At 41.0% G+C, this 25,458-nt stretch overlaps 1 protein-coding gene across 1 annotated transcript in view; it reads right to left on the minus strand.

Moving 5' to 3' along the window:
* Positions 1-25,458, minus strand: part of EYS (eyes shut homolog) — a 491,695-nt gene that overhangs the window by 399,268 nt on the left and 66,969 nt on the right. The window contains exon 9 of the mRNA XM_083729676.1: positions 10,152-10,273. Coding sequence (XP_083585802.1) covers positions 10,152-10,273 — 122 coding nt within the window. The remainder of the gene's footprint in view (positions 1-10,151; positions 10,274-25,458) is intronic.

Consider the following 25,458-nt stretch of genomic DNA (forward strand, 5'->3'; position numbering starts at 1 on the left):
TTCCTCATAGTTTTGGACATTTTCCTGCATGCTTAGAGTCACCAAAGTAAGACATCTCCAGGCATGCATACTGTATTGGCCCGAATATAAACCACATCCGACTATCAGCCACACCTTTATAATTCAAGTGGGGAAAAAGACAATGCCCAAATATAATGAGCTCCCTTAAAATTCCACAGGCACTCACACCCATTCTGTTTTACCGTATGCCTGTTTCAGCAGCAATATCGTAAAGCATGTCCTCCCTTAAAGAGGCCACGTGTTGCAATGAGACCTCTTGGTTGTGGGTGGGTATATTGGACAGCCACAACACCCGATTGGTAGGTTCCTCGTTGCTGGGTTGAATCTGGCCAATGGGGTGCTGTCTAAATGGGTCGAGGGACCTATATGCATGTGACCCAGAGCTTCCTCTTTTGGCACGTGCATCAGAAAACCCGCCCACCTCTCCCTGTATGTAGGGCATTTTGCGATTGACCTTGCTATGCCATCGTGTGTCGTTGGGACAGGGGCACGGCAGGAATTTCCCCCACTTGGCTGATTGGCTGTTGCCATTTGGGTTTCGCCTGCCACATAGCAAATCGTCACAACTTGTAAGGTTGCGAATAGGCACTGGTTCAGGTGATAGTGCTGGTAGAATGGTCCCGCAATTCCTGTGTGAAGGGTATTCTATTAAAGGAATCCAGGGACTCAGCTTGGTTTGGTCAACCACTGAGAGAGAGTTTATGTACTTGAAATAGAGTTTATGTACTTGAAATAGAGTTTATGTACTTGAAATTAATTTCCTGCTGAAACATGTATTTGCCTGTGTCTTAAAATATTATGGTTATCAACAATATTGAGAGAACGGTCTCACCATCCCTATGTGAAAGATATTCCATTAAAGGAATCCAGGGACTCAACTTGGTTTGGTCAACCCTGGAGAGTCCTTGAGTCCAGGGGAGCATCTGGGGAGTGAACAGAGTCTGTTCCCGGGCTTTTCACCTACCTCATGTGTTCACCCTTGGTTGACCTATGATGGAGCTCTGGGTCAGCACTACCTACAAGGGTGCAGGGAGCTAGTCGAACCAGAGCCTATGCAACCCCTCACTTTTCTGTAATCAATAAAGCTGTGGCCTAAATTCTGCCAAAAACCAAAACTAAAATTTGAGTCAAATGCGAGTTTATTTAGGGGAGAGTTCTCTGGGTCTGAATACGCAAAAGCCAATTTTTGTAAAGTTGCGAATTGAAGCCGCACTTTAACTTTTCACAATCGGAATTTGGAAAAAAGTGAGGCTCATATTCAGGCCAATATGGTATATACTGTACAGGTGTATACACTACCTTGGAAAATTTGGGGAAACGCAGAACAGGAAGGCTTATGTTGGGTGCAAGGGAACTTAAACAGATCCCATTAGGATTGTGCCTTCACTCTTTGACCAAAACTTATTGGTTGGGGGGGGGGCAGAAGCCCCAGGAAACTGGTGGCCAACCCCTCCTGAGAAACAACATGCCCTTTTCCAGAAACACAACCTTAAGTTTTTATTAATTTTTTTTTTTTTGGTGAAACAGTAAGTATGGCTTTTACAGCGGTTCTACATATTGTACATTTATGTGAAATTGCTTATTACTCATTCTCCATGGTTCAATGGGATTTAATGCTAGTGGCAATTCCCATAATATTTTCAAAATTTTGCTTCTTTGTGTATGTCATAGACATTGGCCATGCATGAAATATCTCATCTGTACCAAACACTGATGGATGGGTTTTCCTTTCATTTCTAATGAGCCATTGTAAAGTGCCTGCACCATTTTATATTTGTTTGTTTAAACTTCATATTTTACTAGGATTTCTCTAAAGATGTCACTGTGCTTTCAGAAAACCATTGAATCAAGGGCAAAAGAACAAACAAAATTGATTTTGTTATGACTCATCTGCAGCAGACATGTATTACAAAGGGTTTAGATTAGAAATAATGAGGTCACTAAGTTTCTTCTTCTTTTTTTTGCACCTTCCCTTAGTTTTCTCTGTTTATACGTCCTGCAATTTAAACTTTTCTCAGCCACAAGTGGCATGGTGGGGCTGTACTGCTAACCTGACTGCAGCCCAACTGCAGCCCAGGGATGGAGACAGGGAGGGAATTGGTAGTGGTGAGGTTGGCATTGTGCAAATGCACTAGTGGAGCCAATCTGGCATCCCTGCCCCTCTTGGTTTTGGTATGCTATAGTGGCTCAGCCGGACAAAAGTTAGGTGAATGGCACAACCCCACCATGCCCTCTGCAATGGAGGGTATCTCAGACCTAATGCATGTCTTCCTAACATTGTGTAGCTGCAACCTGCCTTTGCGACTCCAGTAAAATTTGAAAAATGGAGGCTGGATCACATGAATACTTCCCACACCACTGTCCCTCCACACTGGGCAATTGATGCTGGGATGCATTCGTCTGGATCCAGCGGGAATTCACTAAAATCTAATTCATCCAGTACCCTTACAGGGAAATAACCAGACTTCAACTCAACGTTATCCTAGCACTGTAATATCAGTCACTATGCCAAAGTGTCCTGCCACCAGACTAAGAAAGTCTAAAAAAAAAGTTCTTATAATAAAAGGTTACATGATATTTTCTTCATTACTGAATCAGAATTTCCTTGTGGCTGTTTAATGGGATTCATTCTATTGCCCATAGGTAGCAAGCAGGTCTGATTTTTCTTTCACAGATAATTTAGCCTGTTGCTGTTACCACTATGTCAATAGCTTGCACAGGTGACCAGGGTGTTTGTCGTATTCATTCTAGGTTCTTCTACTCATTATCTTACATATCTATGGATTTTTTGGTCTGGTCTTGGAGCCAGTTCAACCTATGTTAGCCTACAGACTTTGACTTTAGCTGGAGTAACACAAATAACAACTTATAGTGCTGTTGCTAAAGACTGTTGGTAGGATCTGGTTCCTTACTAACTGTTAAACAACTTATTTTATTCCTAAATGACTATGGATGCTTCTAGACTGTCACTACTTTTGGGTGGGAGTCTCAAATCACATGCCAGCAAAGTTATATTCTGGAATTTCAGTTGAATGGTGTGTCTTGAGCAACAAATCTGCTTCCTGAAATGATCAGGTGGAAAGTGATAGGGGCAGGCATCCCCAAACTCGGCCCTCCAGATGTTTTGGGACTACAACTCCCATCATCCCTAGCTAACAGGACCAGTGGTCAGGGATGATGGGAATTGTAGTCCCAAAACATCTGGAGGGCCGAGTTTGGGGATGCCTGTGATAGGGGAATGCACTGGAAAGTGTGGAATAGCATCTGACCTCTCTGTAAACAAATAGAATGAATGCTCATTAAGTAGCCAGGATCATCTAATCTCCATGCAAACCACCCAGGATGAATGCTGAATAAACAGGTCATCATGGTCATCCATGAATGGATGGCTCCCTTTTCCGTGAGTGCACATTCTCCTTCTGTGAGTGCAAGCAGATAAGTTGATCCCACCCTGCGGGGATTGAAAGCCATAGATTTCTGTTTCATCCATCTTAGTGATTTAATATGCGTTTTTTATGGTTAAGTGGTCTCTTGCTTGTGTTTGTCACTCCAACTGCCACTACGCCCAAGTTACGGTTAAAGGGCTGGCTTGAGAGAAGCACAAGTTAAGCATGGCTGCAGCTTTGCATATGTAATGCCTTGAGTTGGTCATCTCCCTTGCAAATCAGTGTGCCTAAACCATGCATCTCTGTAAACGACTGGATTTTTCCCCACATTGCTATGGAGCTGGAAAAAGCAAATTGGAATATAAATGTTAATTTAGACGCTGAGTTCAGCTTGCCTTCTGCTACTACTGGCAAGGCTATAAACTGCTGTTGCCTTACTGCTTTCGACTGCACCTTCCCCAGCAGCAGTCAACAGCTTCAGCCACAGATGGAGAATCTGTATAGTGCTTACTAGTCCCAGATGCAAGGCTCTGGAACACTTCTTGCTAGCAGCATCTGGCTGTTTCCCTGGCAATCTATCAGCACTTCATGTCCAGCTCTTCCTCGGGTTTTGTGCTGAGCTGCTTCTCAGACCATTTTATAGTTTGGCTGTTAAACTTCTGTCTGGCCTTAAGTTATGCCCATAGTGGAAATGGAAGGTGGGGGGAGGGATGAGGCTAAAACTTCATTATATCGGTAGCAAAATAATGAGAACATCCATATTGTAGGCAGGGAGCTGGGCACGGCTGTTAGTAGCCCAAACGCAGAAGAATACAATGATAAGTGGAAGGTTCCAGGACCCTGCTGCTTGCCTTTATCTGTTCATCTTGAAATTTGGGGAGGGTGCTTCATCACATATCTTGTTTATGCTTGAGTCCCTGTTGCTAAAACATCAGAAAGCTTACATACTCTGCAGTGGTAATAATTTAGTTAAAACAGTGAGGATGTATGAGAAGAAATACTACAATCACCCCATCAAGTAACTGAAATTTTCCGTTACTGCCTCATCAAAGCATTTTATTTTATTTTTTACCTGCGGCATTACAAACATGAAATCAAGGGCAGGCAGATCCACAGATAAGGATGCACAAAGATCACTGTATGACCAAACTGCAGATTCAGACCTATTTCTTCATAAATGGCTCAGAGGTGGAGTTAAGCATTGCAGTTCTCCTTCAGATCAGACCCAGCCCAGTCCACAGTTGATGCCATGGTTTGACTCTATCCCTGCAGTGTGGGATGTGGAGCGCATTAACAAATAACGGTGGAACACACCAATCTGTCTCTGCAAACATCAAGTAGCCCCCCCCCCTCCTCAGTATTATTTCTCTTCGGAGAGGGGCAAATGAGTCACCATTTTAATAGCAAGAGAACAGTTTGAATTTGATGCTGATTGTATTGTAAGTTACTGTATTTTTTGCTCTATAAGACTCACTTTTTCCCACCTAAAAAGTAAGGGGAAATGTGTGTGCGTCTTATGAAGCAAATGCAGACTGCGCAGCTATCCCAGAAGCCAGAACAGCAAGAGGGATTGCTGCTTTCACTGTGCAGCGATCCCTCTTGCTGTTCTGGCTTCTGAGATTCAGAAATTATTTTTTTTACTTGTTTTCCTCCTCCAAAAACTAGGTCTGGTGGTCTGATGCGTCTTATAGAGCGAAAAATATGGTAATTGTTTAATATATGACTTCACACAGGCTGGGTGGCTGGGCAAACTTCCACGCATTTCAAAAGATCCCTTCCACCCCACAAATCACCATCCTAAAATCATTCAAAAATTTCACCAACATTCGACCAAATAAAAAGGGCAGGATGTCCAACTCACTTTTCATTTTCAATTTGTAATGGACTGTTGCGTCCTTGTACAAATTCAGCACAACTGCAAATACTGCACATTGCATTTTGCATACCTCGTAACATGCTTCAGCTCTCTGGTTTTGCCTGCTCTGAACAAAGATTGTGGCTTCCCCATCCAAGCAAAATGAGACATACTAAATAACTGCTATATTGCTGCTTGCCCAGAGAGCTGACTTTTGTTCATTCTTCACTTGTTTCTCAGAACAGAGGTATTTTTACATAAAAACCCCAGTGAAACATAAAACTCAGAAAAACCTGCTATCAAAACATGGTAAACATTATTCAAGCCAATGTTTCCGTTTATATCTGCCAATAAAGCAGAATAGGTACCCCTAGTATCTTGCATGAAGAACTAGTAATGTTAAAAAGGCCCTATTTTATTTCCCATCAGGTGGAGAAGCCAAAGAAATGGTCGCTGTGGTGAGCAGAGGTTGAGCATATTTGCTGCCAGAATTGGAAAAGCACATTTAAATATTTGTATAGCTGCCTCTTGTAAGTTACCTATAGGTCCCTAATGGATGCAGGTGGTTGAGAACTCAATAATACGAAGCTACAAAAGTACAGATGCAAACAATGCAGCTTATATCATCATCTGAACAATCACTACCTTTCAGAATAATTAGAAAATTAGTTTCCCATACATTATGCACAGCCGCCAAAATCCAGCAGAATCTGAACACACACAATAATTTTTGACACCATTTCCCAGTGTGCAATATATTATTGTATTCTTCAATTATCTCCTGTGGGTGACATCCCACGATAGCCATACTCAGAGTAGACTCACAATAAAAAAATGGACTTAAGTCATCCTCTGAATGGATTTGATGCAATAGCAAAATTATTTTGCCATTAGATAGGACTGTGCACTGAGACCCAAGCTAAACAGGACCAGTTGTGGGGGACTGGGTATCACTTGTGTTGAGTTGAAACAGTCTCAGATTGCTGTCCATCAGGCTGTGAGGTCCACAGTAATCTGAGGTTGTCAGGGGACAGGGAGTCAGGCATGAAGGAGAGCCAAGCATCAGACAGGAAAAAGAACAAAATATGCAAAAAAAGAGACCTACCTTACCAGCTGTGTCTTTCTGGCAGAAGCTGGATGGGTGGAGTGCCTTTGGATGTGCAATGTGGGCTTTCCCACTTGACCTTTCCTACCGTCCAACCTCTCCTCTGCCTCCTAAAGCAGCACTACACTGGTAAACAGAGAATTTGATCCTGCACAGCGTGGGTTCCTGCTTCTTTGTGAGGGACTTCCTTGAAGGGAAGATACTCGTAAACGAGCAGTACCCTGCAGAACTGAACCCTCTTGCTCCCAGCTGGGGTATAAGAATAAGGGGTGCCTCCTCCTTACTCACTGTATATCTAAATTTGGGTTTTAAATAGGGCTTTAAAAAAAACACTCTAGTTAAACAATAGCTGGGCATTTTGAACCTAGTCTTTATCTGAAAAGGCTCCCGGAGTGGCTTGGATACAAGTAATACAAACAGGACAGTTCCTTCCTGCAGGATTATAATCAAAAACAGGTGTGTGGAACCTCTTGCCTTCAGGCCTAACTAGCCGATAATGAGTTCCCAATTTGGCCTGCTAGCCTGTTTTCCACAAGCCATGCCCACCTGCCCACACCTGCCATAATGTGGGATGCCAAGTGTGACACAACTGCCAATACACAATGAGGAACCTCAAAGTGGACTTCTGCTTGGCAAGGGAGGCTTGAGCTGAGGAAGTTAAGGAATTCAAATAGTTTGGGAGCCTTAAGAGGAGTAATAAACCAAGATTTAGAGGTGAGCAGGTACCATTGCCCAAGATCATTTTCTGCTGCAAGTCCATCTCCTCTAGCTTACAGGTTACTGTTCTTTTAGCTGGGACTATGTCCTGCTCTAGTAATTTGGATGGGGAGATTCCCCTCTTTCTATATGGAGGCCACTGGAAATTTCCAGAACGTGCCTTATGCTCAGGCATTCCTGCAGATTGGTGTTTTGCAGACTTGGGTCTCCAAGTTTGCCTTTACACTACAATTCCCATCATCCTTGACCACTTGACTTGCTAGCTAAGGGTGATGGGAGTTGTAGTCCAAAAACAGCTGGAGACCTAAGTCTAGGACAGTGTTTCCCAACCTTGTGCCTCCAGCTATTTTTGAACTACAACTCCCATCATCCCTGACTAGCAAGACCAGTGGCAAGGGATGATGGGAATTGTAGTCCAAAAACAGCTGGAGGCACAAGGTTGGGAAACACTGGTCTAGGAAACACTGCTCCAGACTCTGCCAGTAACATTTACAACTAAATGTCTGGAAAAGCTTAAGAACCTTAACTTTTCTTCAAGCCCGCACTGAGGAGTGGTTCTGTTGCCTCCATGAAAACAAGCCATTTCATAGTTGTATGCACAGTCGCACACCTTTTATGCTCTAATGTAATAAAATTCATTGACATTCCTAGGAGGCGGAGTCAATTTCTGTAATTGGCATTGAAATAATCCTTGAACTCACTATTGGACTCATGATGAGATTTATTTCATATTAGATAAACCAATCTTGTAGAGGGAATAATAAATCTTATGCATTTAAAGCCGGCCACACACTCAAATGGGAAAGGGGGGGACTTTTCATCAGCAAACCAAACAACTTGTGATAGATGGGCAATTAAATAAATAAGGACGATTCGAGTTAGCTTATTAAATCTTACAAAGCTTTTGCATTCAGCCTTACTCCAAAATGTGCAGTCAAGTAGTCCGTGATGACCTTTCCCTGCCAGCAGGATCATTTCATGTCAGCACCGACAGAATGAGAGGAATGAAAGATTCGCTCTTGGAATGCTTTGAATCCTTTCATTCTGACACTGAAAAGCTTGGCACAAAAAGACCTACAACTGCTTATCAAAGAGCTGTAAACAAATACAGAAGCTTTTAGGACTGTGGGTTGGTGTGATCATCTGCAACACCACAAAGATGAAGCCAAAAGCTTTGCTTTTAAAACCTTGAGATGGACAGAGGAATCCAGTTGCATCCCCCTTCTTAGAGAAGAAACTGAATGAAAGGAAACTGAAAGAGCAAGGATACCAAAACACCTCATTTGTATTGATTAGTAGAAAGCATTCAGAGATGGTACAATAAATGGCCTTTTTGTTTGTCCTTAGGAGCAAAAATAAAAAGAAAAAGAAAAAAAGATTAAATCATTAGGAGAACACTTTAACACATTTGCGGGACGCGGGTGGCACTGTGGGTTAAACCACAGAGCCTAGGACTTTGCCGATCAGAAGGTTGGTGGTTCGAATCCATGCCACGGGGTGAGCTCCCATTGTTCAGTCCCTGCTCCTGCCAACCTAGCAATTCAAAAGCACATCAAAGTGCAAGTAGATATATAGGTACCGCTCTGGCGGAAAGGTAAACAGCGTTTCTATGCACTGCTCTGGTTCGCCAGAAGCAGCTTAGTCATGCTGGCCACATGACCCAGAAGCTGTATGCCGGCTCCCTCGGCCAATAAAGCAAGATGAGCGCAGCAACCCCAGAGTCGGCCACAACTGGACCTAATGGTCAGGGGTCCCTTTACCTTTTTTTAACACATTTGCACTGCTTTCTCCCTTACAGCACTGTGAGAGTTACATCCCATAGCGTAAACTTTGGGACATGCACAAGGATCACAACCAGGTGAGCATTTCCCACCTGACTGGCATCTTCATTTCAGGCAGCAAAATATATCAACACATCTGACAAGTTGTGTAATCACTGAACGTAACAACCACAAACCCACTCCAGAGTTAAGTATGCATAAACTCAGAAAAATTGCACTTAAATCTGTTTTGTTATTGTGCTCAGTGGCACCAAGTAATAGAATACATTTAAGTAACACCATTTGTGTGATAATAGTATATTTAAGGAAAGAAAACAGTGAAACTGATGGCAACAATGATGAATGCTCAGGAGGTTATTAGTTGTCTAAAGTAGTGTTATTTTACATTATCATGAGGGTGGGGCATGAATTGCTTAATATTGAGTTAGGATGATGTTTCATTAAGACATACGTACACACCTATTCCAGCTATAATTCAAGCACTCCAAGACTGGATTTTTGAACTGGTTGTGCTGATCCCACATTTTGAGGATGTGGACAGTGGGTTTTGTTGCACACATAAAATCCTACCAAACATTGCTAAGCTAAAAAGTGGGCAGAGGGAGATAGAATCCAGTTTCTTACTTCTCCTGCCAAAGAAACAATGATCAGGGGTTTAGCTTTTTAAAAATAACTACGTGAGTGGGAAAGAATTCATCCATCAATTTCGGTTTCTCACTTTTCCAATCTTAAATTCAGTTTGCAAAGTTTTTTATTTTCAAAGTGCTTATTAACGTCTGCAATCTTTCTTTTTTTAAAAAGGTGCTTATTAATATCTGCCAACATATCAGTACACATTTCTCATAATAAATATGCTTTTGTATGCAAGCTTGCTTAATAGATACACTTTTTCAAACCATTTCTTCCCTATCTCTATCCATTAACACATCTCTGTTTCCTTGACTGGAGAGACCAACTCCATATTCTGCTCATAACTGCGAATGCAGTTCCCCCACTAAGCTTAGATATGCATACTGAAGCCTGCATGCCACTTAGTGTCTTGACAATTGGGATAAATGTCCAGACTTGCACACTTACCTGCAACACACTGTCTCTTGATCTTCTTCAACAAATGTTCCCTGGAAAAACATGGATCTCCCTAACCCCCATCCTCACAATGCCACTGCTCCTGTTTATATCACAAGCTGTTTGCTATGCAGCAATTTTGAAATCCAGCAAATGTACAAATAAAATAAGTCACCACTGGAACATCCAAATCATTTGATGGTGGAGAAGATGCTCCTTACCGGAAGTCATTGAAGAGATCAATGCAAGTGCCATTATTCTTACAAGGTGCAGAGTCACACTCATTGGATTCAGATTCACAAAATGGTCCTTCCCAGCCAAGGAGGCAGACACACTGGTAGCCCTGAAAGGAAGTAGGGGGAAAACACATTAATTAACTCCTTGTCAATATCTCAGTGTTGATTGAATTAACAATATAACTGTTGGGGACCTTATTGCTTTTTAGTTCCATTAATCATGGGAAAATGTTGAACCCCAGTATCTACTTGCACTGATGCAAAACTGGAAAATATTATATGATTATTAAGAATATTTGACCAAACAACAGCACAGGACCTATTCATGAGCTGCCACAGTGGCACAGGAATAATGACAGCAATGTTTAAGGCTGGGATTTTCTAATAGTTTTGCTGTTGAGCTTATCTGCACAGATTTTGCCCAGACCCAATCCACTCTCATTCCTTGATCTCAACAAAAAGCATGGTCGTCCCCCCAACTGGAACCACCATATTCCATGTATAAATCTATTTAAATGAGATGCTTCTTCCATCCCTAGTAATGTGTGAAAGGCTGATACCACATGGAAAGGACAATTGTGTCTTTCTCACCCCATGGCTGAAGGTCCTATACAATTAGTCCCATTCATGGTATCACATCAGAAGCACAAAAATGCAGAACTATGAGTTGCTGTTGCAGTCTTTGCTGAAATATCCAAAACCACTTTATGAAAAATGAAAACAGAGAGATGTAGTCTGTACCAGTAACAGAAGTAACTCCAAAACTATTAGAGACGACCTGTCTTCTCCTGTATAAAAATGGAGCTGAGCTATTTCCCTTTTGCTCTAATTCTAACACTTTCAGCAAGAAGGAAAGTTGGGGCAGAATATGACTGCCCACTAGAAAATGTAGCCAAATAATTCTGTTTTAAATTGTTTGCCAATTTGAGTTTTGGTTAAAAGCATCTGAATTACTGCTCTCAAAATAGGCAGTGGGCTAGAATTGAACTTTCTCAAAACTCCACTTCTTGGAATAAAAGATCTTTTATGTAGCAATAATCTATCATGCTTTGTATCTGTCATGTTGAACAGCCCTTTTAAATGGAAAAGAACAAAATGTGCAAGTCCTGATTATAGAGGAAAGAACTCCAACTCTGTATGAGATTGTTAAATGGTATGGACCAGTTAATCAAGTAGAGGCAATTGCTGTAAAACTCTGAAATAAAGATAGAACATTCAGACTCACAGACGTATCTAAAGAGATTGATTTTAGAGATCTTGTGCTCATCCTTTATTAAGAACTGTGAAGGTCTTTGTAAAGAGGTAGTATATGTTTTTAACAGCTTTCTGCTCTCTGTCGTATAGGGGAAATAAAGCAATGCTTTTTGTTAGTATTGATTCATAAACAAGGAGGTCAATAGGACAAGCTAGATGTACTTATATAGACTTTCACAAGAGATTTTTACTAAATCACAATTTCTGCATATAAAAAAAATCCCTCCATATAAAAAACACATGTTATAGGGAAGGGTTATGGCCCTGAAATCTAGATTTCCAAGATTACGATTGTATGTGCATGTTTATTTTTGTATGGAGGGGACATGAATTCCAATGAAGGGGAACAGGCCTGTCTCATTCAGTGTGAACTAGTGCCTAGGGTAACTGAGGCTAGATTTTGCTTGTATCTATGCTAACATTCGGAGCTAAATACCATCTATGGCATATAATATGTAATGATGTTTTCACACAAGCAAGTCCTCATTCAATATTGGCACATGGGAGTAATAAACTGGCATGTGCGTCTGAATCTTATTCATCCTTAGTCCTTATGGAATAGAAATGTCAAATCCCTCAAGAAATCACAAATGTGTCAAGGTTTACAAACTCATCTTCTCACATTTCACAACGCCATACCTATCACAACAGAAACTTGCAAAACACTGAACCTTGTGCATCCTCACCACAACCTTTGACTCCTAACAGGACCACCGCTCTCCTCCCAAAACCTTAAGCACTTGTATGTCCTGGCAGACATACTATACACACAGACATGCCTGTCACAGGAATTCCAACAACTTTTCATCACTTATGTAAAGAGATGCACCACTGCACGTTCTAGAAGCCTGGCTTTCTTTTGCAGGAGCAGCAAAATGGGAAAAAAAGTCCAGAGAATGTCTGCATCTGCTCCAAAGAACAGAGCAAGACATGTCTGTCCGCATTGTGCTGAAAGACACAGAGGGAGAAACCTGGGTTTCTGCAGTGAAGCAAAGACTCAAAGACAACCTCACAGGATGTGACACTTTGGACCAGTATTTTTGGAATACAGGTACCGTCATCCCTGGCCACTGGTCTTGCTAGCTGGGATGATGGGGGTTGTACCTGTAAAAGCATCCAGTACTTATAAGTGCTGAAGACACGCAGAAGAGTCACACTGACTCCGGTTCTCACTGTTACCTAGCATGCAAACAGTTGAGAGAAAGTGCCTCTGAAGTCGTGCATCCAGGCCAAATAGAATAATTGAATGTGCTTTCTGTTTTGAAACTGTGAGCAAATAAACAAAGGAAGATAATAATGCCCTACTACTCACTGCAAACTTCAATACACTTATAACAATATGTGGTCCAACAAATCAGCATTTTTTAATATTCTTAAAGGAGCAAGATAATTGCTGTGAGCAGCAGGTGGGGGGAAATAAAGCCAAGTTATTTTGCCAAGTATATAGCCTTTACTGAGCAAGATGCCCAGTGCAGTAATTTTGCAATTATAAGAACAGCAGTTCTTTACTTCATATTGAAGAAAAAGTGTTAATCTGCAGTAGAAAAGGTCAAACTGAGAGCAATTTGAAGAGGTGTGGGCACACAGACACGCACACACTGTGTGTGTGTGTGTGTGTGTGTGTGTGTGTGAGAGAGAGAGAGAGAGAGAGAGAGAGAGAGAGAGAGAGAGATGATAGCATAGGGACACCTGTGTATCTTCATCTAATTAAGTGCTTGAGCATTTAGGAAAGCTTTATTTTCCAAGCACTTGCATCCCTCTTACTCTTACCACATTGCAGATATAAGATTCATCATTTCTGAAGTCTCAGACTATGTTATGCTACTGGAGAATAGCTGTGGAACATCTGGCAAACAAACAGAGCAATGTATGAAGCATCCATCACAGGCAACAAGTGGTCTGCATCACAATTATGCAAAATCTTCAGATTAATGCTGTGCAAGTGTGGCTGGAGCATGGATTTAGCACTAAACTACTAAGGGCTTCAGTTCTACGTGATATAGCTAGCATTATATAAACTAGGAGGACTTGTGCAGAACCCAGGTGGTGATCCTTAAAATAAATTGAACACCGTTCTGTGATCCAAAGTGCTGTGAACACATAAGGCATGTTCAGGTTTCCTATTACTACTGCTGGTCTTTTCTGAGCCTTCTTGAAGAAGCAAGTATGGGAAGGACCTGCAGAATAATAACCAATGAAGCACAGGGAGCTGCAAGCAAGAAGAAAAAGGATCAGGCTGTGCCTCAATGCAGGCTCTGAAGTGTTCTTTAGTACACGACAATGCTTTCGAACTAGGACCATGCACCAGATTCAGCCAAGGCCCAACTATTAGGACAAATGAGGCGTATTTGGTGGGACTCGGACATTGGACCAATGCCACAGATTGCTCCTGGATGGGTTTGATGGCTCAGAGTGATCAGAGGGTAGGGCATCTGAGGTGGGCACTTGGAGAGGTGGGCACTTGGCAGGAAAACCCTGAGAAAAGGCAAACAGTTATCCTGACCACCAGCTGTGTCTTCCTGGAAGTAGGCAGCAGCCCGCTGCCTGACTATGCTGCTTGCCTGAGGCTCATCTTTGAAACAGCACCATGTGGCATCAATGGCTCCATAAGAGAAGACATTAGCAAAGGAGCACCCCACAGAATTGACCCCACCTGCTCTCAGTTGGGAGTGGGAGAGAAAGAGATGCAATGTCTCCTTCCCCTATCCCCTCCCAGCTGTATATTTAAGTAGGTGGTTTTTTAAAAACCTATTTAAACATTAGCTCTGCCTCCAACTAATTCAGGATCAGATCCCAGGTAGGGTAGATGGTCCCCACATTGGCCCTGGGTAGGTTGACCTTATTAGGGACCAGTAGATTGGGACTGTGAGACAGATGTAGGGCTGCACACAACCTTATTTCACACATCTAGAATCCCTTGGATCCAGGCAGATGATAGCTATACCTCTCTCTCTCTCTCTCTCCCTCTCTCTCTGTATGTAAGAGTGTTTTATATAAATCATATTAAATACTTAGCATCATACTCAGTTTGCAACATTGGCCAATTTGTGGTGTGTCATAATTCCAATGGGTGTGCCTAAGATGCACATTGCTTTCAGCAATATTCAAAGCCTCAAACTTGATAAAGTGATTGAAAAGGTCACGTTCAAACCCCATTATTTCCATCACTTAAGACAGCTGACACTGAAATCAATACATTCTGAAATGAGTTAAAATACCAGGAGGCCTCATCATTTCCATTTCAAAGTCGTAACAAGAAGCTTCGTTCAGAAATTCACGCTGTCAAAAACGTGATATACAGAATAATACATATTATTAGTGAATTATGCAACTATTATTCTTATTTTAACCACTGCATACCTAACAAAAACAGTTTGGAATGACAACTGAAGTGATTGACATTAGAGAACCTTAAAAAAGTTTCTTGTAGGAGGCATCCCCAGATATCTTGAAAATTTGAAAGGCTTGGCTTGGGACTGGTGGTTTCTGCCAAGGAAGAGTGAAAGCTTACAGCTTAGTCTATATTGCATTGCACTTGTGGCAGTGAAGCCTCAGGCATCTACTGACCATAGATGCTATAAGGCACAGAGACCTGAGTCTTGGCTCTTTTGCACAGGATCCCATATCTCTTGCCCTTTCTCTTCTTTTTTAAACTAAAGAAAAACCCACATATTTTGCTTTCCTGGTGGCTTTCCCTCTGAAAATTGGCACCCAGATTTGCACCTCTAAACATAAAGTAGCATATGCAAATTTATATACCAATTTGTGCCACAGGCCTGCACCCCAAGTCTTTTAAAGACCTAGTAACGCCTCTGCTACTGACTGAGCTTAAGTGACAGCACAGAATGTTCATAGCCATTCCAAATGTCAGGCAACAAAGGTGTCATCAGCAAGTCAATCAAATATATTTGCCAGAAACTACTGGCCATCACAAAAAAAAGAAGGTGTCATCAGATCTGCAGTGTAGGCCACTTCAGTTGGGGAAGTGATAGCTGTCAGTTTAGCTAGGATTAAAACCTTACACAGGTCCTAACAGCATCATTTTTGTGGGTTGTCTGAGGACTAGGAAGGAGTTACGGATGTCAGGGACAGACAGCTTGTTAACGCTGGAAGTCTAAACCCATGAAGAGTTGCAAAGGAAGGGAATTCTGATAGTTGTGGCTGGCTGGCTTCTGCTCACACCAAGCATATGCAACCAATTTAGTTTGTTTTTAAATGCTGTGTATCTATGACTCATGTAAATATATTGCCTTTGCTTTTATAACCCCCAAAGATGACCTTTAAATACGTCCTTGCTGAAATGCATAGGGCTATTCTGAAAATAGCTTGTATTTTTTCAGCAACTTGTGCTCTTCTTTTAACACTGTGGCATGGTGCTTGGGCAAACCTAAGGGGGTAAAGGCAGCCAAGAAACAGTGGAATGCCCAAAATTTCACACAATGGTTTGAACAAACCAGCAACTTATTTGGCTGTAGGCTTCTACTGTACAGATGAATATTGTTCACCTTCACTGTCAGAATATGAAGCTTCAGTCAATACACTTTCCTCTTATTTCCATGGCATGCATTATTTAAGATGACTGCTCCATGACCACAAGCTCTTTTGTTTCATTTTTGGTTCACGTAAAGGCTAATTGATCATATCTAAGGATGCCATAAAAACTCAAGGAACTGAACATTGCAGCACAGATTGGGCCAACATTCTTATCTCCAGTTTATCTCATCAATTCTACACTGTCCGAAGGATGAAATGCTTTGCAAAGCGGCACTGGAACATCAGCCAGCACACCAAAATCGTACACACTTAGTTATTGCATCAGTCTCATGGGCACTCAGAAGTTATAGGGATAAAATGTATGCACTTAAACAGAAATGGGGGTGTAGGTGAAACAATGTGTAGTCATTTTATTCGGCTGACATTACACATTTAGACCACTGAACTTCCAAATACATTGAATTTCACATGTAATCAGTTTGCTGCTGAATGCTGTAGAACTGCATATTGATGAATGTTGCATGCTGAAAGTCTTATGTGAGTGGGGCAGGATAATTCACACAGGACTGAGTAGTAGAATTGGATAATTCACATGACTGGGTAGTTGTAATATTCTCTCCTACCTTTCCAAGATATTATGCAATGAAAAATGCACCCTGCCATATAGCCTTGATGCAATGATCTAAAACCAATTCCTAGCTGACGGATATCCCTGCATTTGGAACACTTGCTGTAACATGATGAGGCAGAAATGATGAAATAAATGCTAGTCTCTACTGAACAGGCAGGCTAACGGTCTACATTGCCACCTCTTATGTGGCCTCTGACGCCTCCTGCAGAAGCCCCATTTGGCATCACCTGAAGAGTGTCTTTCTTCCTATTTGTTTCCTCCTTCAAATGCGTTCTAAACTTTATGTAGGGTGCATAACAATTAGAAAGGGTGAAAACAGACTTAAAAAAAAACCCCTTCCCCCCATCATAGGGCCTCAATGTGTGTTTATATTGAGACACACGAAGAGTGCCACACAGCACGTACCATTTGCACACCACAGCCTGAACGTCCATTTGCAGAAGGAAACAGAAGGAAAGGGAAGAGTTTGTGGAAGTAATAGGTTTCAAATATGGATGCAAGTATGACAAAGGGGTGACACGGAATATATTTCAGCTTAGACAAATCTACACTTCCTTAGATAAGAATTTGCGGCACAATTCACACCCAAGAAGGGAGTTCAAGGCAAGAAGGACAATCAAGAAGATTGAGGAGAATCAGCAGCGCAAGAAGGAAGCACTGGAATATAATAAATAAGAGATCAATTGTCTTGGGCAGGATTAAGACTCAAATGTAGAGGCTGGTGTTGTTTGTGAGCACTATAATTGAAACCTATGTCTCCCCACGTTTTATTTATTTCTTTAATTTCGATACCGCTTTATATTTTTAATAAAAATCTCAAAGCAGTTTACAGCATATTAAATCAATAAAACAATAAAACTATAGCCATGCGATGTTCCTCCGGCCTCATGAAGAGCCTCCGGGCTTTCATTTTAAGAGTCTACTAGAAATGTTCTGTTTTTCCTTATTTTGGAGTAACACTTTGGGTTATGGTGACCTTGACATTACGTATTGCCAAGGGTGCTTCAACACTATGTGTTTTGTAGAGAACAGAAAAAAACAACAACTACACTGGTGGTTGTGTGTATGTCAAAATGTATGGTAATTCTATGTTTCTACAATCATCTGTCAATCATCCATTTACAGAGAGGGCGAAATTATTCAGCTTGATATGGGCTTTAGTGCACCGACTAGTTGTGGTGAACTGTTAATTATAAGCTCTGGATTGGACAAGGAGCCAGCAAATTATTTACAGTGAAGTGAAGGGCCTTTGTCCTGAACCCACATGCAATCACATCCAGATTCTTTCAGGCATTACAATCTGCTAAAAATAGATAGCTGAAGCTATCAAGATTGCCCATAGATAGGAAACAGTTCTGGTCCACCCATGTGATCCCTTAATGTATCAGGTACAATGCAGAAGTGCACTCATCTTCACAAGATGACACTCATACATGTTGAAGTTGAAGGGATGAACAGAGCTTTCTAAATTATTTCAATTATCATTGAGAAAGAGTCACATGATTCCTGGAATTTATCAAGGATATTATATGGGTGGAAGAACACGCATGTTATGAACTGAATGGACATTATTTCTGGGTTACAAAACTGGATATTATTTATCTCTGAGCTTCAGAATTCTTCAGTTCCTGGGTGGGTGGGTGGGTGGGTGGTAATATTTGTCCAAATGAAAGCAATCACTAGACAAAATGTCTCTAAATGTTCAGGGAGGGCTCACCTAAATCTTTTCATGGGAGACAATGTTAAGCTGCAGTTTAAACCTTCAATAAGTTCTTTTCTACTAGCAGCCAGGCTCATAATAATGAGATACTGGAATAATTTAGAGGCTGACAAATTGGCACAGCAAAGTATGGCAAAAAGCACTTGTGGAAAAATTAAATAATAAAATGAAATTGGCACAAGGCCTGAAACACAAAGACTCTTTTGTAATTGAATGGCTAATAACGAAAATGGAGGCCTCCTCTCACATTACAGAACATTTTGGTTAACTTAAATTGATTATTGCATTGTCCAAATAGTAGTTTGGGATAAGAACTGATGTTATTTGGCCATTATGTATTTATGTATTGTCTAAATAACAGCTTCTAGGTAAGGGTGTGATATTTCATTATTTATCTGTATAAATGTTGTTGTATATTGAAAGAATTTAATAAAAGAAGACGAAAGAAACAATTATATTCTTTTTTTTAATGATATTTTCCTTGTTTGGGGCGGAGAGAATCCATGTTTAAATGTATTTCATATGGAAAGAGCTATACAGCTTTAAAAAAAACCCTGAAAAGAATTCACATAAAACATTCAATCCACACAAGACTTTAGGGAGAGATTTACAGATTTCATTTCTGCAGAGGTAGAATATGCTAAGTTTCATTGAGTTTAGATAGGATTAATAAAATAGTAATTAAAGCGGGGGAAATAGCTTAAAGTAAGGACATTCAGAAGGCATAATAGGTTTACAGTAATAAACATTTTAAGCTTGTGACAAATATAAGCATTAAAAACACCACAGGAAACAATTAAGAACAATAATAAAAAATAACTGTTGAGGAAATGAGACCATTTAAAGCTTGCTCTTTAGGATAGCAATTTCTCTTAAAGGGACCATTCTTAGGATCAATAGGTAGGCTGGGGGCCTATTCTGAGAAAATAAATGTTTAAAATGGTGTTTGACGTATACTAATTAAATGAATACAGTTTGAAGCATATTTCCAGATCATAAATGTTACAGCTGAGGCATTGTTTTAAGGAAATTTTTTGAGTTTCAGTATTTATTTATTTACTTTTGTCCCTTTGCACATTCAGTGACAGGCAAAGCAACCATGTCAAGAAGGTTGGCTTCAAGGTGGCAGGTCCTGCATAGCAAAAGAAACCAAAATAAAAACAATAACCTCAAGCTATTTGTTCAAATAAACCAAATAACCAATCCAGATTCTGAGGGACCTTTAGAATATTGAGGCTTTGATCAGTGTATCTGATATGACATTTACCTCGATTGCTCAGTGAATAGTGAAAGGTCATAAGCTACACAAATAAGCAGCTGAACACAAATGCAGAAGAATTCATTTCTCCGTACAAGGACACCCAAACCTTTCAATTTGCTCCCACATCTATGTCCCTGGCAGTGATTTAAAAGGGAAGCAGTGTTCCAGAAAAGCTCTTTTGTTTGACGGCACATTCCATTTGTCCCTTTCCTTTAGTACTCTTACGTCTGGAATAGAAACCATTAGATCTATAACATGAAGACATATTTATATCCCCTACAGGTAACCTTTGCATACAACAATCTACAGGACATGCTAATATCAAGTCCTCAAACATCAGACAAAAATCAACATGGTTGGAGATGTAAGAGAATGTGCTGTATCTTAATAACAAGCATTTCCTACAGAATGTGTTTCAATCGGATTCACGTTTCAAATAATTGTGGGAAACTTCTAAACTTGTTTGCAGCCATCTAAAACCAAATCTTAAGTTTCCATTCATTTATCACTCTAAATCTAGAAAGATTTAGAAGTATACCATGACAGTTCAGAATATACAGAACAAGGAGTGCCAGAACTCTGAGAACAATGATGATAAACCTTCAAACCCCTGAAACATGGCTCCCTGGATGGGTGGCTAAAATTAGGTATTAATCAGTAACAGCCAGTAGGACTGAACAAGATGGGGCAGCATTGCTTATCCAGCTTTCCAATGCAGAGTTGACTGCTGGTAACTACTAGGGACAGGTGAACAGGGAGGTAGGCATTGTGCGGAAGCAACGTTGTAGCTAACTGATATTCCCACTCCTGCTTCTGCGCTGCACTAACCTCAACTCTCCCACTCTCAGTTGTTTGCAGTGACTTCCATATTTGGCAGCCAGGTAGCCCAAACCTACTCCACAGCACCAGCTGATACTGGCATTAACGTGTTACTCTGGCACTCCAAAATACACCCCAAAATTGTGAAATGAAGGGATTTGGTCATCAGCAGTGTACCTATTTTTGGGGGGCGGGGGGACGGACGGACAGACAGAAGGCTTCATTTCTTTATGTCAGAAGCTAGGTAATCCTATGGACAGAACCATGTAAGTACAGCCTGGAGTCCATTCCATAAGGTGTTAAAGTAGAGTGAATAGGGACAGAGGGAAGAGGAATTACTCTGGCCTAATCTGACACTCCTGAATTTCCTTCCATATCGAATCACAATCCCCAGTCAGCTTGGTGCACACTTTTCCAGATTCCGCAATGCAGCTCCAGAGCACAAAAAGTGCTCTGAAATGTGTCTTCTATGTAAAAGATGCACACAAACTGTGTGCTTTATGGATCAATGCATCAAAAAGTGTATATTTGATGTTATGTTACAGAACGTGTACGATTTAATGACGGTTTTGTGTATTCTATTAGGAAACAGAATTGGCCAGTGATGAGCACCACCAGCAAGACTTAAACAGGATGAAATCCTGTCTACGGTCCATTCCCTAAGACTGAACTCTTAAACTTCAGCAAAAACTTTCATGTTTGGAGGAAACACTAATTTTAGCTGACAGGACAATTAGAGCAGAAGATGTTTTCTATCAACCTATACATGGCTAGAAGAATGTGATACACAAACATATAAATGGCATGGCATCCAGTATGAAAGAAAATGCAACCAATCATATACTGGAATGCATTACGTTTCTTAACTAGAAATAGGACCATAAATAGATGTCCAAACCCATCTAATCTTATCTGCTATAATATATTAAATGAAAATGTGAAGTCCCCTAGCCAGACACATATTCAATTTTATTGTAATTGATACAATTTTTTTAAAAAGAAAAGAAAATAGATTGTATTTTTTTTTCTTCCAGGACTACAGGAGTTAATGTGGTTTACTATTTTATACAAAATGGTTGCTTTGATTTCCCACTCTTTCTCAAATGAAGGCAATTTAATGACTTTTCTGGTAATTGGAAATGTTTAAATTTGAACTGTATTTTTTGGTCTCAATGATACCCACAAAAAATAACTGCTGCTATCTTGGGTCTTTTCTCAAATTTGCAATGTCTCTCTTTAACCTTCTAGCTACTTGGCCCTTATTTTGCAATTAAGTTTGAAGAAAGAAATCTCAGACTGCTAAATGGAAAAATCCGGCTGCTTCACCACATTTAACTTGGCTTCAGGCATGTACACAAACCTCTTTGATTTATTTCTGTTATACCTACCGTTTCTGAAATACGGTTTGCGCTTCCTTTGTCAGATGGGCTGTGCTTTTCTTTTTTAAAAAAAACCAACTACGTTGCACTGATGTTCCATGCATCTTCTAAACTACCATAATCACACCAATAAATGTCAGAAACATCAGCAGGAAATTGACAAGACGGGTCATCTACCAATAAACTACTCCTAAATGGTCCAAGCGTTAAACTTGTCATTTTCTCTGGGCACGAATATTATGTGCATCGTTACTTTTTCACTTCCTCTTCCCACTGCCTTTTTAGGCAGTTACATGGGATAGCTTTGTTCACAAATTAGAAAGCCAGAATTTTATAGATCTCTCCCTCATTTCCATCTCCTTCTTTCCCACCCAGCTCAAGGTCGTAACTTTCTCCTTTCTATGGAGGCAGGTTATCGCTGTTCTAAACAACGAGGTATACTAATCCCCAAAGCTGTCATCGTCATTGAAAAGGTTTCAGAGCAAATGCCACAAACTGCTTTTGAGTCTCCCCTCTTTCCAAAGCAACATTCTATATGGCACAGACAACCAAGGCAGTGTACTAGGGTAACCAGCTTGGTGTGTTGGCTAGGGGTGATCCAGTTTCAAAGTTGATTTGGTACTTTCTAAAGCACTGGCGGAGGAAGGAGGGTGCAGTAGTTGCAGTCATCCCTGGGGGGGGTGACATTGCTGCCCTGCTCTCCTGGGACTCTTGCCGTGGGCGGCACCCCCTGGGACCCTCGCCCCATGGGTGGTGACCCTGCAGGCAGCTAGCCCCGCCCCCACGGGCAGCTAGCCCCACCCCTGGGTGCACAGTATATATGCCACTCCGGGTGCCGGAGCAGCTAGCTCCGCCTCTGTTCTAAAGGAGACTGCCTCAGTCGGAGGAGCTTCATAGATTGCCTAATTTAACTCATGTGTTGAGTCTGCTTCATTTCCCTGCTTCCCCATTCACTACTGGGAAATAATAATAATAAAAAGGCTATTACTGTTTATGTTTGACAGAAGTGGGTGAAATTTGTAAGCATACCAGGCCCTCCAGAGTGGATAAAGCCTGCCAAATTAAATATGTCAGGGACCTTTTTTACTGGACACTTCTAAAATGTTATCTTTTTAAAATGTTGCTTAATTGCATGAAATTTCCCAGCGTTGTCAACTTCTGAGGGATGAGGATTGTTGAAGTTCTTCATACTTGCTGCAGACGTTTTTCTGCAAAAGGCAGACTCTGAAGTTTTGGACTGAGTAAAATAGGAATACTTCACTCCCCCGCCCTTGGTTTTTTGTGGGTCATCGGAATGAAAACTACATACCAAGAGAGGTGAGCCTGCCTAAGAAACCTGCCAAATTTCAGATAAGTAGGTCCAAGAACTTACAAACTTGATCTGCTCAAATGCTCACGAAGTTTACTGAGTAACTTAGGGCCAATCCAAACTGATCTAAACCGACCTTTCCTGTGAAGTAGGAGAACTGCTTACATTACTTCCCTGTGCTCTTTGGCTCATGTAACTGGTTTCACAATTCCTTGGTTCCTGGCTACTGTATATAATTCAAGCATAACTACTAGGTATCTGCATTACACATAAAACATCAATTCCCCTTCCTGCCTAACAAAGATATTCCCTGAGGAAGGAAATCAACATCTTCACTGCAAAGTGAGATGTTTGTCAAGCAAGAGAGTGTTCCTGGGTAACAAATTCATTCAGTAGCAAAACATATGTCCTTGCTTAAATACAAGCTAAATTAGTCCATACTGCGCTAACTGAAACACCTGCAGGATTGGCATGAAAGGAGCTCTGACAAACTAATGCCTCTTCAGAGCTGAAAATAACTTCTCTAAAGAACTGCCAGATGTCTTACACTTACAAGGAATTCTTCACTTTGAAGAAACTCACCTCTGCAGAGGTTAATACATGCCATTTATTTCAAGACTTTGCAGATAATCTACATACGCATGCATATAGAGCTCCATTGCTTCCCCATCCCAGATGTTGTACTGTATATTGATATCTGGTGGTTAGTGTATGGAAGTAAACAGGGAAGGTAAAGGGCAGCAGTGGGAAGCTGGGCACTTAGGAGTTGCAAGACAGTCCTGTATATCTGAAGGAACGTCTCCACCCCCATCGTTCAGCCCAGACATTGAGATCCAGCGCTAAGGGCCTTCTGTCAGCTCCCTCATTGTGAGAAGTGAGGTTACAGGGAACCAGACAGAGGGCCTTCTTGGTAGTGGCACCCACCCTGTGGAACGCCTTCCCTTCAGATGTGAAGGAAATAAGCAGCTATCTTATCTTTAAAAGACATCTGAAGGCAGCCCTGTTTAGGGAAGTTTTTAATATTTAATGCTGTATTGTTTTTAACACTCGATTGGAAGCCGCCCAGAGTGGCTGGGGAAACTCAGCGAGATGGGCGGGGTATAAATAAATTATTATTATTATTATTATTATTATTATTATTATTATTATTATTATTAAATTTCCCCTTCTTATTTAATATCACTAGGACTATAACTAACAGCTTGTTCCCCCTTCTGCTTGTCCCGTGCCTAGAAATCAAGGGGTCGAGTGGTTTTGCCTTTGCCCTACCACTTTCCCCTCAAAAGTCTGCTCTTTAGTGCTAAATTGGAACATATGGCAATCCGCAGAAAACCTGGTTGCCGTTCACTCCTATTCAGTGGTAAAAATAAACAAAACAAAGTAAAGCAAACTGCTTGGACATACAGCTTTAAAGCCCAGAGCTGTGCCCAGAAATGCAGCACAAAAGGATGTCTGGATGCGTCCTAAATGAACAAGGGGGAAATGGCAAGTACATTCTGTGTCCTAAAAGGTAAATTGAGCTATTTCTTAATGGATCCGTCTCAAATTTGGTTGCTTATAATGCTCGACGTGTAGCTACTGTATGCCAAATTTCGGGAAGTTGGAGAAATCATCTCCATTCTGTTACGTTTTGCAGCATTCATGCTTTACAATGGTACAGTGAAGTTTGACCTATCCACTTCAGCTATACAGGCACTATTGTGACTGCATAATATTTCCTTTGATCAATGGAATGCTGCTGAGCAGTGTATTGGTAGACAGAGGGTGTCTGCTTATGCATGCCGAGGCTCAAAAGAAGCAATTTTTTCCTATATAGCACAAAATGCTTTCAAGTACTGTACTCACTCTTTACCTCATAATATACATAATGTGTGTACAGTCTCTTAAAAAGCTAATACACAGGAAGAAACTCTTCAGCATATTGTACGCAGAGAAGTCATGAGATAATGGAGCGCACTGAAGCATCTTGCTGTTTTGATATTTTATTAAACACACAGAGAGACCATTTGTTGCAGATAAGAACAGGGAATGGCGAAGCCAGGATTGCTCGAGATTTCCATCATCTATTGGGTTTATTAATAAATAAAGCCCAGTAGATGACAATGATATTTCAGGGAAATGAACCAGACCCAAATTCAATAATCTGTTAATTGTTCTTTCCCCCTCCACACACACACACACACACACACACACACACACACACACGGTGGGGGGGATGGAGAGAGAGAGAAGCAAGAATATGAACAGAGGCTTTAAGAATAATGGAAGTTATTTGTAAATGATTTCATCTCATGGTGGCTTTGCACTGGTGCATGGGTAGGCAAACTAAGACCCGGGGGCCGGATCCAGTCCAATCGCTTTCTAAATCCAGCCTGCAGATGGTCTGGGAATCAGCATGTTTTTACATGAGTTGAATGTGTTCTTT

The sequence above is a fragment of the Podarcis gaigeae genome (genome assembly GCF_964106915.1).
Source record: "Podarcis gaigeae genome assembly, chromosome: 3".
Classification (NCBI taxonomy): Eukaryota; Metazoa; Chordata; class Lepidosauria; order Squamata; family Lacertidae; genus Podarcis; species Podarcis gaigeae.